Genomic DNA, 14439 nt, shown 5'->3' with positions numbered 1-14439 from the left:
AACAATAACTAACTCTGTGTTATTTTTAGAACGCCGGCACGCACCTGTCCCTTTCACTTCATGCAGTGTCTTGGCCTCATTTGCTGTAGATGGAGAGAGCAGGGGGTCCTACAGGACCTCTGAACACTGAAAACCACTGAGAAGTATGTTGACCTACAACACAATGTCATGCAGATACATGCACTTATTTCAAATCTAACTACAAGCGTGGCTACAGTCCTGCAGTGATCTTTTATATTAATGAAATACAGTTTATTGTTGAATAGTTGGTATTTAGTGTCTTCGTGTTCAGTGTGTGATAACAGAGCTCAATAATCTAACTCTAATCTAGATTTACAGGTTTCAGTTGCAAAAGAGGCAGAATCCATCAGCTGATCCGTATTCTCCAAAGCCATCCGCGATCGTCTGATGATGATGATTGAGCTTTTTATGTGTTTTTTATGAAGTTATCTGCATTCATAGCAGATATATGTTAAGATCAGCAGAAATGTGTCTTCGTCTTCATTCTTATGTATCAAGTTGCTCATCAGGTTGCACAGGAAGTCTTTGCGCAGATATCTGTTGCTCAGCATTGAGATTGAACACATCTCATTCTCAGCACTTTTCAGAGAGCCACAATAATCCTGATGACTTAAAACAGATGCATGTGCAGTATATGAGATAAAAAAGTGATCACTGATATATTTGTCCAATGGTAAGCTGAGTCCTGCTACTAATGTGATTAGGAAAGAAATGCGTGATTAAAAAGGTATTAGGAAGTCTTCTATATTTCTCTGTGTTTTCCTGGTGTTCTGTGTTTGTCTTGTCTCCCTTGTCTTTGTAGGCTGGGCGTGGTTGACCTCATTCCTCCTAACGCATCTCTGTTGATCCACACCTGCAACTCATCCACCCATCAAGCTCCTGCTATTTAACTCCGGTCCCTCCTTCCAGACCCAGTTTGCTGTTACCTGATCAGTAACCTGACAACTTACCAACTCTGAGATCTTTTTAAAGAATCTTTTTGGATGGCGGCCTTGACTGTCGCGTGTTCTCTTTTGTCCTCTAGCACTGCCATGCTGACCTGCCTTCGTTTGTTCTCTTCTCCGTTTGTTCTCTTCTCCCTCTCGCCCTGGATCTCACTGGACCTCACTGTCACTCTCCCTATCCCACACTGTTTTTGTCACACCTTTTTCTTGATAAACTTTCTCAGCCTACTCCTGATTCAACACTCATTATTTGATTGCATTGAAAGTAACAGATCTACAATTAGATTTCAAACCCAAGGCTGTTTTTAACACGAGTATTGTATCAAAGTTTAAAACTCTTGACTTATGCTTAAATATTAGTAACTCCATATTTGGTATTTTGGCAGAGTATCTTTTGGATTAGTTAGCATAAAAAGTTCCCTTCACTCTTTTGACCATACAGAAATACAATTATGAACAGAAGGCTCCACACCTCTAAAGTGACTCATGCGGATATGAAGTACTTCCCCAAACAATGGCAGCCAAAGCAGACTGAACAGATTCTCAGAGAAGCAGGTCAGCCATAAAAAGGTCTAAACAAAAAACAAACATCGGCTATTTTTCATATAATTGTACCATATACTTCAAACTGGGACGCAGAACCACAAAAGCCATTCCAAGTGGGGTTGCAGCTCTGCTGGTGATATCTGTAAGCCAGGCACTAGTGGCTGTCAATTAACCTGAAAGGCCTGATAAATGACTCCTGCTGCCTGACTACGTAGCTCAGTTGTGTGGGATTTATGTAACATGGTGATTTCAAATCATTTGAGATTCATCCTGCCGGCTGTCACACAGCACAAAGCTTTTAAAATCAATCTCATCTGAAATGAGGTTTCATACCACACATGCAAACAGCTTCTAAGGATCGAGCTCACTGTTCAAATGTGGCTTTTTCTTGCTGCTTTTCTTTCCTTTGAATACATAAAGGTCTTTGCATTGCAGGGTTTGTCCAGTCAGCAACAGTGCAATGACCATAATTATAATTTTCCAGTTAGTAATTGTTACTGTCGCAGAAAATAACATCTTTCAGAAACCCACAGGCTATCATTAGAGGTCATTTCACCCTGATGTTCAACATGTTCACTACTTACTCCACATTACAAGCTCTGCCTTCATACACATGAAGCTCAAGCTGTTTAGTTCAACTGCTATTCAACTATTCTGAGTGAGGATTACATTAATCATTTAAAGGTATTAGCATTATACAACACCACACTGAGCTATGAAACAGTCATCTACAATAAACACCTCCACTAAAATCCTTCAACTATCCACGTTACCGACACAATGTAGTATTTACATAAAAATATGATCCCAGTTTCAGCTGCAGTCATAACTCTAACATACATACAGACTGTAGGAGATGCAGGTTTAGCCAGTGTTAATCAGCTGGAGATAATTAATGTTGATTTGGTGAGTTGGCAGTTAGGGTTAGGGAGTGCCATGAAACAAGATGCATTGCTAAACACTAACATACAGTGAAACACCTCAGGAAGTGTGTGTGTGTGTGTGTGTGTGTGTGTGTGTGTGTGTGAAGAACTATAAGAACTAAACTGTAAAAGTCATAATGTACCTGCGGTGCATGGCCTCCTGGCTAATGTTAACATGTTTCCTTTGAGCTCACAGCACAGCTGAGGTTCTGAGTTCAACACAGACTAATGAAAGGCTGTGTCCTCATCTCACCTCAGTCAGAGGACAGAGGACAAACCTGTGTGATTCAGGTGAAAACATGGTTTCCTCTGATGTCACCCTCAGGTCAAACTTTACAGGCACACGTTGCATTTTTACAGAATTTTACATTGTTTTCCAGCTTAGCAGCTAAATGTATTTTAGGTGATTAAACTCCTGGTTAAAGTGGTTGAAATAATGTTTGGTGTCTTGAATGGAACTGCTCTCTAGAGTAACTCTGCAGGATTAACTCTTCAAAACATCCTTATTTATCTCTAAGTGCAGCCCCTCGGAACCTTAATTAGTATCACTTGAAACACTTGTGTTGACCCTGCTATTTCTTGTCCAAATGGCTGCTGTGAAAAAGGTCTATATGTCCCCCCTTTGAGTGTACTGTAGTGCAAAGCCAGACTGCCATATTTAGAGTAATACATCATAACTGATCTAATCAATAATAACGTTGGGGAAATAATCAGTGCAGTTAGGTACTGGCAAACAGCATCATTTCATAATGATTCGATATTTTCAGAAATAGGAAATCTGTGGTCCTTGTTGCTGCTCACCTCTCAGCGGATCTGCTGCTGTATAAAGAGATACATATGCGTTACCACACATATACAGATGACACTCAACTCTACATAATAACTCATGGACTGCATCTGTGCCAGAGCTTTCTACAACTGAAAGAACTGTATTTGTCCCCCCAACAAAAACAAGCCAAAAGCCACTTGTCATTACATAAAGCTGCATCATTAATTCATCACATCTCCTCACTGCATGTTCTGTTTTTATAAATTCCATATGTGTGGGGAAATGCCTTATCCCTGGTTTGGGGTTCACACTATATGACCAGTTGTATCCACCACTCCTACTAGCAGGATCCTCTAGAGTACAACTGGCCACAAGACCTTGTTCCACTGGGCTTTCACTACGAATGTGTTTTACAAATGAGAGTGCACAAAGTCTCCTTTGGAGCATGCACAAACATTGCAAACTAGTACAAAATGTCTTCACACTAAATACACCCGAGGTATTTCCAGGTTTAGCTGTCTCTCCAGTTCATCACATGATCATGTGATATGCACCTGCTGCCCTTCAACCAGACCAGCAAAGCTGTCCTCATTATTTGGCTCATGTCGCTGACAGTACAGGCAGGCGTTTAAAGGCTCCCTTTGGAGAGTCTGACCTCTAGTATTGCTGTACACATGGATGAAATAATGATGGTACTTTAAAATTGTTGTATGGGGAAGAATATGCATGTATCAAGGCACTGAGTATCCATCAGCTCTCTTCTTAAAGTCCCCAAGAAACAGAAACAAAGAGCAGAGTGCTATTTGCTTCTGCATATTTATGTGTTTCCTGTAAAATGGTCAGATAGGGAGGTTTTTGTATTGATCTGTGTTTACAGCAGCAAATAGCACTTAGTGTGCATTATCACTCCCCCAACCGCTATGCATTGCAGGTAGCGCTACAGCTAGTGTCAGCGTCTACCTTCCAGTGAACGCGACTGAACACAACCTCCAAAACACGTGCTGACAGTAGAATACAGTAGCCTATGGAGGTGGTTTTCTTGCTTTGGCTCCTTGCAGGCTGAGTCATTCTTGTTAGCTACATGGCTGACCAAGTCTGTAAATCAGATCAGTAGGGTAATGTTATCCCCTGTTGGTCCGGTCCGGCTGCTGAGCTCAGTTCTGTTGCCTGCTAACGGCAGATTCAGTTAGTAGCATCTATCAGGAAATTGTGTAAATCACAAAGAGTTGAAGCATCGGAGGGAAAGCAGCAAATGTATTCTGATTCATTTTCACCAAAATCACTGAATAAAGTTCTGAAGTTGTGCTTTTGTACAGTAATCTGTGAGGCCCGGCCACAGATGACTGTAGCAGCCCACAGTCACTCATAGACTGGATCAAACAGGAAGCACTCCACTCAGTGGCGTCAGAAGAGAGGAAGCGTTTGATTGGATTTTAAATACAAGCCAGGATGCAGGATGAGTCTCTATCATTTATCAGGAAATGACAAACTCTAAAATACCATGAAGAATACGTGAAAATACTGAAAACATGACTTTGTGTCAGTGTTGGTCCAGATACTGGAGGACAGAGGACAGATGGGAGAAAAACACTTAAACATCCAAATTTGACTTCATGAGGACTTTAACTAGAACCACTGACCCTCATAACATTGTTAACAGTTCAGGCACAATCAGTGCATGAGGAAACCCTTCTGAGTCTCTAACCTGACAAGTGTTTTGGGTATGGATCCAGTGGAAAGCCCTGTCATTCACAATGAGAAAGAATAACAGACAACTCTGACTACCCTGAAAATGAGAAATAGATGACAGCAGCTCAGAGGCTTATGAATCTAATCCTGCCACATGCACAGCAGACATAAAATATGACATGAAGGACGTTTTCAAATCTGTGTTTTCCTTAAATCAACACCATCTGATTTGATTTGATTTGATTTGATTCACTTCAGTGTTTTCAGTGACCAAAAGTGGCAAAAAGACTGAGGACAGAATCTTACCGACCTGAACTGTTACTGAGACATTTATTCTGTTTTTATTTAAGAGACGTGTCCCGTTGTCTAACTGCTGCTTCAGAGTCCACCACATCAGGCATGAGGAGACACACCGAAGAGTACAGGTTGTCAGGAGCACTTATCAAAGTGAACACAGCAGTACCGCTACATGGACTGAGGGCTTGACTCCCTCTGGGCTGCCCGCTCACATTCAAAATGGATGTGCTCACTAAGTCGACTGAATGAAATAAAATAATGATGAGAGTTAATAATACATGAATAGACAATAGAGTGTCAGAGGTACTGGACCTGCAGGAAGAGGGGAGATCAAGACCAAGTTGTGCTACCTTCAGAGCTCGTTCTAACCCCCCCACCCCCACCCCTCATTCTCCATCAGTGATCCTGAAACCTCCAGAGACATGCGGCACCAGACTCCAGTCACAAAATATCAATATATCAAAGTGTGAAAAATCTGGATCCAGCCTACCATATACACTGTGTGTGTGTGTGTGTGTGTGTGTGTGTGTGTGTGTGTGTCCTACAGGCCCAGTAACCCAGTGAGCAGGTATGGGGTTCTGGGAACAAGGACAAAGGAGGATAGACACAGGTAGCTTTGTAGCCTACTTATCACACACACACACACACACACACACACACACACACACAGACACTGTGCCACCTCCTGGCAGGGAACCTTAAAAGTTCAGCTTTATTGATATGGCATGCCTCTTGGCGGGTCACCTGCAGATGTCACACACCTCATCAGAACGTGTGTTTGTCCTGCACGGTGTGTGTCACTCTGCCGTGAAGCGGATACAGTTTGAATTGTGTCATCGGTGAATTGAATTTGGCGAACAGCGCTCTGCAAACAATAGTCTGCCTACCGGGGTACATCAGCGACACAAACACACAGTGTGTGTGTGTGTGTGTGTGTGTGCACATGATGAAAAGCCTGACAGGACAGCATCCTGCCTGTGTGTGTGTGTGTGTGTGTGTGTGTGTGTGTGTGTGTGTCAGCAGAGGAACGGTCGCTCACCTCTAAAAACAGCCAGAATGTCAGCGCTGCATCGGCCACTGGATTCCTCATATCTCCGCCGGTTGGAGCGTGAAAGCCGAGCTCCGCTTGTGGAGGAGAGAAAAGACGAGGAGGAGGAGGAGGAGGAGGATGCTCCTTTATCACTATGTCGGTTTCATCCCGCTACCGGAGACACCCAGAGATCAGATCAGATCCAGCCGGTCCAGCGCGGAGTCCTTCGTGGTGACAGGACGGATGAAGGCAACCTGGGTGACGGTCAGACGGTCCACAGACGGAGATTAATGGCATGGTGGGAGGCTGCATTAGCCTGTGATGTTGGTGCCTATTCCACGCCCCTTTCCCAGCCACTTTCCACCCCCACCCGCCCCTCCCTGCACACACACACACACACACACACACACACACACAGTTTATTATTTTTATGCACTCATTGTGTACTAGTCGTTGCCTTTAGATTTAAGAAGTTAGTATGTAAAAGATGTTTTTATTTAAAGGTCCAGTTTGTGGCTGTGTTTACAGAATATGGCAGAAATGAAATAATAAAATAATGTTCATAACTCTGTCTTCATTAGTATATAATCAGCTGAAAATAAGAATCATTATGTTTTAGAATGAGACTATTACATCTACAGATGCTGCAGGCGCTCTTCTACATCCAAACACTGGCCTCATAGGGTGTTCTTCTGCATGTTCGGAAGGATGGGATGGATGAGGTGATGGAGTTGCAGTCTTCACTTCACCACTAGATGTCACTGAATCCCTCACAGCCGTCCTCTAAACCCTGGATGGATGTCGTTAAAAACTACTTGTCTTTAACGATGTCTTTAAAGCTTAATAAATGTAGCACTGTGAATGTCATGTTTGTCAAGAGACACCCTTTTTTTCAAATCATCATTCTACTGTAGTCGATTACATTCAAGAATAAAACCACATTGAAACCACAGTACAAACTTTAAATGTGAAAAAGACTCAGTCCTCAGACCTTCTTATGTCACAGCAGATAAAGCACGTGAATAAGAATGAGGGCTGAATTCCATTTAGCTACTTCAGGTTCAGGCTAATGCTGTGTCCGCAGTGATGAACCGTCATGTTTCCTGTTTTATTTTGTAATTATCCCCTCTCTGTGTCTTCTATCTTTACTTCTTGCCAGTGTTTATTATGTTCCACCCTGATCGGTTCCTGTCCCTCGTTAGTTACATTTAGTCATTTAGCAGACGCTTTTATCCAAAGTGACTTATAGAGAAGGGAACAATCAAGGTACAGTGCAATAAGAAAACAATAAGTGCTATGACAATTCAGGGTTAGCTTTCTCATGTCCAGTTGGAGGTAGTGCAAAAGGTAGAGATGGACGCCCCTGCTCTGGTAGGAACTGGTAGTGCGTTCCACAAACGAGGAACAACAAACGAGAAAAGTTTGAATAGCCTTGAGCAAACAGGTGGCAGAGCCAGGCGTCATTCATTGGAGGAGCGCAAAGGTCGTGAGGTAACATATGTCTGTATAAGAGCATTCAGGTAGGTAGGTGCAGTACCGGAGACAGTTTTGTAGTCAGCATTAGTGCTTTGAATTTAATGCGGGCTGGAACAGGTAGCCAGTGGAGCTCGATGAGCAGCGGGGTGACATGTGACCTTTTGGATTGGTTGTAGACCAGGTGTGCCACCACGTTCTGAATCATCTTGAATCAAGAGGTTTCACTGTGGAGTCTGGGAGGCCTGTCAGGAGGACATTACACTAGTCTAGTCTTGAAATGACCACAGCTTGTGTCAGGAGTTGAGTGGCGTGTTGCGTTAAGTAAGGCCTGATTTTTCTAATGTTGTAAAGTGCAAAGCAGCATGACCGGGGAACTGAGGCAACATGATTGTAAAGGTTAGTTGGTCATTAATCATAACCCCTAAGTTTCTCACCACCCTGGTGGGGGCAAGACATAGGGAGTGAATCTTGAATCGTGATGTTGATGTCGTGGTGTATAGTAGGTTTGACTGGGAGGACCAGCAGTTCAGTTTTTGAGAGGTTCAGCTGGAGGTGACGTGCCTTCATCCATGTGGTGATGTCTGAGAGGCAATCAGAGACCCACGCAGAGATCTAGGGGTTCTCAGGAGGAAATGATCAAATCAATTCTAATCAGATTTTATTTGTAAAGCCCAAAGTCACAAAGTACATTTGCCTCTGAGGGCTTTACAATCTGTACAGGGAGTGACACCCTCTGTCCTTAGACCCTCGGTTCAAGTGAGGAAAAACTTGCCCACAAAAAACCCTTTTAAATGATAGATACATCCGAGTGTCATCTGCATAGCGGTGATAGGAAAAGCCATGTGAGCGGATAATTGGACCCAAGAAGGTGGTGTGGAAATAGAAGGGGCCCAGCACTGAGCCGTGGAGCACCCCTGTGGTGAGGTGATGCAAAGTGGACAGCTGTCCAAGCCAGGATACACTGAATAAGTGCCCTGTCAGGTAAGATTCAAACCAGGAAAGAGCCAAGCTAGAGATGCCCATGTTAGAGAGAATAGAGAGGAGGATACAATGGTTAACCACTTGTCCTGTTGACCTGTTGTCCTCTCTTGTATATTTAGCCCCTGTGTTCCTCTGTGTCATGTCATGTCATGTTGTTCTGTGTCTGTTATGTGAGTTCTGTTTAAGTTCCTTGGTACTGGTCTCTGTTCTCTAGTCCTGTATTTTCCCCTGGTCCTGGATCTGTTCTCTGGTTCTCCTGCTGATATATTTTTCCTAGTATTTATTTTTCACTCTTGGTCAGACTCTAAACCACTTTACCTTTCAGCTGAAATACTTAGAACTTGGTATTCTCTTTGTACTATTTGTTATCATACTCTTGTAGTCATGTTCATATAGCTGTATGGTCACTTTATTGGTTCATCCCCCCACATTGTACCTATGCAACTAGGGTGTGTGTTTCTGAAGGCTGTGTTAGTGTTAGGTGTGGCACAGTGGTGTGTTTCATGTGTGTACTCACTGTGAATTTCCGTCTACTGGCACCAGACGCCTACAATTAACATCCCATTATGTGGGAGATGAGCCTTTCTACTTTTCCTTTGTTCCATTCTGTGGAGGACAAACACACACTGACCCTCAGCTGTGTGTGTGTGTGTGTGTGTGTGTGTGTGTGTGTGTGTGTGTTAGATTGAGCGAGGAGAACATGAAGCTGGATGTTGCTGTCAGGGAAACAGCAACATCCAGCCCCCTGGGGGAGACACCATGGTGTCTGTATGCGAACATGATGGAGTGAGCAAATGAATGAGTGTGATCATGAGAGGAGGTTCAATATATTTTGAATGAGCAAGAAAACCCAAGACAGCGGATGATGTTTTATTTAGCTCACAGTAACTTTTCATGATCATAAATCTCCCATCACCTCTGATGATGCACACTGAGATGTTAGCCGTGCTGTGTACTGCACACCAGAACACGACAAAATCTAAACTTGTTCATTTGTATCAATCTCGTGTGTCTGTGTTTAGTGCACATCTGGAATCAGGATGTGCATAGCTTAGCTTAGCATAAAAACTGAAAGCAGGGGGAAACAGCTAGCCTGACTCTGTCCAGCCAGCTGAGGCTCTGTGGTAAATATTCTAGACTCAAGGTTCACTTACTATTCCAGGAGTTTTCTATTATGAGATGGTTCAGAAAGGAAATGGTGCAGTGTGAGTCATTTCCATTTATTTGTGTCACATGGTTTTCATCACTGTCCTGACAGGCCAGTCTAGTGTCTGTTCAGCAGAGGACTTGCTTACTGGTCTCATAAAGTAATTGACAGGAAGTGCGTGCTACTTAGCGTAGCTACAACCTGACTAAACTATAATTATGAACTTCCTGTGCTCTGGGTACATTTTGGATAATTTCGGTGTGATCACATTTATTTTTTTATATTACTATTTATCAGAGTCCTCCTGCAGCAGTCCTTCACCAGTTTAGGTACACTAATTCCTGTAGTTGTCAATAGAGAGCAGTGTGAGGCTTAGATGCTGTCTGCACCGCGGACATTGTTCATCCTGATGAGAGCAGCCACACTGAACCCTGTTCCAGACCATAGAACTTCTGCATTATATCGGGTTAGTTATGGGTTAGATTCACAGACTAGTTAACTTCCATCTATACCAGTTTAAAATGATCAATGCACAGTAAAATGTGTCCACCCCTCTAAGGTTCAGGATTCATGTTAAACGATGTTTTGAGTCCTCTGGCAGGTGACATCACTCTCTAACCCTGTGACCTAACATATCTTTAAGCTGCCTTTGAATCTTACTTTCACCTGAGCAAAGGTTAAGTTAAGACTGGTTAAGACCTACACTTTATCTGCTCAGGCTAAACTGCAGTGGCTGGCCGGTTGATCATTTGAATGCCATTGTCAGTTATTATAACTCAGGATGCAAACCTAAAATATGCTAATGTAGATTTGTGTCAAGAGCACCTGACACATTTTTGATACAGAACAACCAATCATCTAATCTAATGCTACTGGTAGTTTCAGTCGCCATCCAGTCAGCAGAACACACCCACATACAGTTACAGTGAATGCACAGGAGCAAACAGTTCACACACAGACACACATCAAGTGTGTGTGTGTTTGAACAGGGAGAGGCGAGGCACTCTGGAGAAAATAATTGGTGCTGTAAGATATCTTGTTCGGCCGGGAGTAGCATTTCAAGGACGTGAGGCAAATGAAGGGAATTTGTGTCACCTTGTGAAGTCTTTTCCGGATGATGACCCTGTCTTTTATGACAGTCCACTGTGACAAAATGAATCCCTTACCTTGCTTGGTAACACAGTTGTCAGAGGAATTGCAGCAGCGTTCAGGTCCTTGCCAGTGGTTCAGTTATAATGGATGGCACTCTATAATTTACTGTGAGGAGAGTATGTTTCTATTCGTTTTAGTGGTGTGGACCATGACCTGGTGCCACCGGAAGAGAAGTGGGATTGTACGAGCTGCCAGGGACAACTTCTGAGCCATACTAGCTGCTGTGCTCTTGAGATTGAATATTTCAATGTCAGGCTTGCAGGGTCAGACATGAAGTTCTCAGGGGCAGAGAACAGCTCTGTATGTGCATTGTGGTGTACGTTGTGCAGATCTTAACACAGTGTGCTTGCAGGGCTGCATTGCTGTGAGTGCATGAACTTAAAATTCTAAGCAACCAATCACCAATATTCAAGGCTGGGATTTTCAAGGCAGTGTCAGACCCACAATATGCTTTACCAGAGCTTCACAGAACGATAAGGTCACTAGACCTTAAAACCTGTGAAATCTCACAGGATAAGTGAAGATGAGGATGAATACTCACAGCCTTCACTCTATGCTAAACAGCCTCATCCTGCATTATAAAAGTTAAAACAACCAAAGATAATAAAACGATGAGAGTCAAGGAGAAGAAAAACACTGAATTTGTCAAAGCCCATTAAGTATTTGTGATATACAGTAAGAAATACATAATACAGACAGAGAATTGCATAAAAACTTAGTAGTTAATAATATCTGTAAAACTCAAAATAATCTGCTCAGATATTGTGTTGTATGTTTTGGCCCCTCTTTTTAAGCTTCATGTATCTATAGAAAAATAACAAGGACAAGAAAATTAATGTGAGAAGTGTTATGGAATTGTCTGTCCTTTGGGTACACAGGGCTGTGTATCAAATCAAATCAAATCAAATAAAATCAGATTTTATTTGTATAGCCCAAAATCACAAAGTACATTTGCCTCAGAGGGCTTTACAATCTGTACAGGGAGTGACACCCTCTGTCCTTAGACCCTCGGTTCCAGTGAGGAAAAACTTGCTCACAAAAAAACCTTTAACAGGAAAAAAAGGTGGAAGAAACCTCAGGAAGAGCCACAGAGGAGGGATCCCTCTCCCAAATCATAAACTGTAATGGAGATATGGTAGTAATAATGACAGTAATAATATATGTAGTGGACGTCGTGCAGGATCACAGCAGCAGCCACGATCCACGAGAACCTGCTGGACGACAGAGCACAGAAACTCCGAGGAAGAAGTTTAGTTAGTAACATGCATTAATGAGACATATATGTTTACAGATGGTGGTGGTGATGGAGAGAGAGAGGGGGGGGGGAGGAGGCATGGGCCTTTGGGGTCGAGGAAACTCAATGTTGGCCTCCTAGATATAATAGATGGCTAACTGTTGACGTTCCATTAGCATGAACAGACAACAGTGTCTCCAGACTAGAATGTGTTGAAGGTGAACACGAACATGGGTAAATGCATTCCCTTTGACTATTTTAGGCGTAAAGTATTTGTGGCGTCATCTGTGAGGGTTTAAAGTGTGACCACCAGCATGAGTGGGCAGAATAGAGACAGACTCATATGCATACCTGATTGTATGTGAAAATGTCTCTGATTCTCCTTGGCCAAGCTTCAATAAGTATTACAGCATAAGACATCAGAGGCTCCTGAACGCTTTCTTCCCCCCTGACCTGGTGTCATTGACTTTCAGCAATTTCTCCACAACAAGAAGTACATCGACCTCTGCTTCCTGTTTCAGAACAATGGATGGTGCCAATAGAGGGGAGGGTTGTTGTGTTTCTACCAATGCTGAGACCAAACCTACAGCTTTGCATTATTTGTATTGTATTTCTGAATGAGGTGAACCGTTTCATGAAAACCATCAGACATGTTGTATTTTGACCATATTTCTATTAATATTATAATATATCCCTCACATTCTAGTTTTGTATGTGCATAACATCTGTTTAGGCACTACAGATGAAAAAAAGCCTCATGGCATTTGCAGATTTATTTTTTATTAATCTGCATTATCCTTAAATAAACCAGAAATAAAATGATTAAATAAATACACATCACAGGCCATATTCATTTACTACTGAGAGAATTAAGACATATTCATCCACGATGACGTGAATTTCTTCATGCAACATTAAAATCAGAAAAGTGAGGACGTGTATTGTGTTTACTTGTTTAGCAGCAGAGAGCATGGACCAGCCAACACTGAACACAAACACAAAGCACTGTCATTATTTTGACAGATCATGTATGACAAAATGAAAAATAATCAACCGTCCAATCACAGCCTGGAAGCAGAAACATGGCCTGAGCTCATCACCGCTGACACAAGCTGATCACAAGCAGTACATATTAACACGTGTACAGTATTTCACTTCATTTCTTCGTGTCATTTTATTTAGGCATTTCAAATCTTTCATAAAATGTTTGCTTGTACCGCTGTGAGGCTTCATAAGAAAAAAGAAAAGAGAGGGCTGATCAGAGGCTGTGCTGCTCTGCTGCAGCCACTTGTTATTTGGCACAGAGATTGCATGAGAGTCAGCAGTGGTGTTAATAGGAACAATGTTCTAGGGAGAACACACACACACACATAGACTGTACTCTGTACGCCTCCACAATGGATGTGAAATTAAATAAGCAAGACGTAATTGAAGTGCAGACTTTCAGCTTTAATTGAATGGGTTAAACAAAAAAATGAATGAAACATTTAGGAACTGCCATTTTTATGCACAGTTCTCTCATTTCAGGGGCTCAAAAGTAATTAGACAAATGAACATATTCATAAATAAAATGTTTATTAATAATACTTTGTCCAGAATCCTTTGTAGACAATGTTTGCTGGAAGTCTGGAGCCCATGGACATCCCCAAATTCTGGCTTTCCTCCTATGTGATGCTTTGCCAGGTCTTTACTGCAGCTGTCTTCAGTTGTTAAAGGCTAAATGGACTGTACCTATATATCTCCTTTCTAGTCTTCTGACCACTCAAAGCTCTTTTACACTACATATCTCATTCACCCATTCACACACATTCAAACACTGATGGCACAGCCTTCAGGAGCAGTTTGGGGTTCAGTGTCTTGCTCAAGGACACTTCAACATGCAGACTGGAGGAGCCGGGGATCAAACTGCCGATCATCTGATTAGTGGACGATCAGCACGACCCGCAATGATCAGGTGATTGGCAGAATATTAAATCAAATCAAATCAAATCAAATCAAATCAAATCAAATCAAATCAAATCAAATCAAATCAAATCAAATCAAATCAAATCAAATCAAATCAAATCAAATCAAATCAAATCAAATCAAATCAAATCAAATCAAATCAAATCAAATCAAATCAAATCAAATCAAATCAAATCAAATCAAATCAAATCAAATCAAATCAAATCAAATCAAATCAAATCAAATCAAATCAAATCAAATCAAATCAAATCAAATCAAATCAAAT

At 42.1% G+C, this 14439-nt stretch overlaps 1 protein-coding gene across 1 annotated transcript in view; it reads right to left on the bottom strand.

The window, feature by feature from the left end:
- vopp1b (VOPP1 WW domain binding protein b) overlaps positions 1–6568 on the bottom strand; it is a 36889-nt gene extending 30321 nt beyond the window's left edge. The window contains exon 1 of the mRNA XM_010746865.3: positions 6229–6568. Coding sequence (XP_010745167.1) covers positions 6229–6279 — 51 coding nt within the window. The 5' untranslated portion in view covers positions 6280–6568. The remainder of the gene's footprint in view (positions 1–6228) is intronic.
- Between the last annotated feature and the right edge of the window lie 7871 nt (positions 6569–14439).

This window comes from Larimichthys crocea, chromosome XXIII (assembly GCF_000972845.2).
Source record: "Larimichthys crocea isolate SSNF chromosome XXIII, L_crocea_2.0, whole genome shotgun sequence".
NCBI lineage: Eukaryota > Metazoa > Chordata > Actinopteri > Sciaenidae > Larimichthys > Larimichthys crocea.
This window is presented reverse-complemented; position numbering and strand designations above follow the sequence as displayed.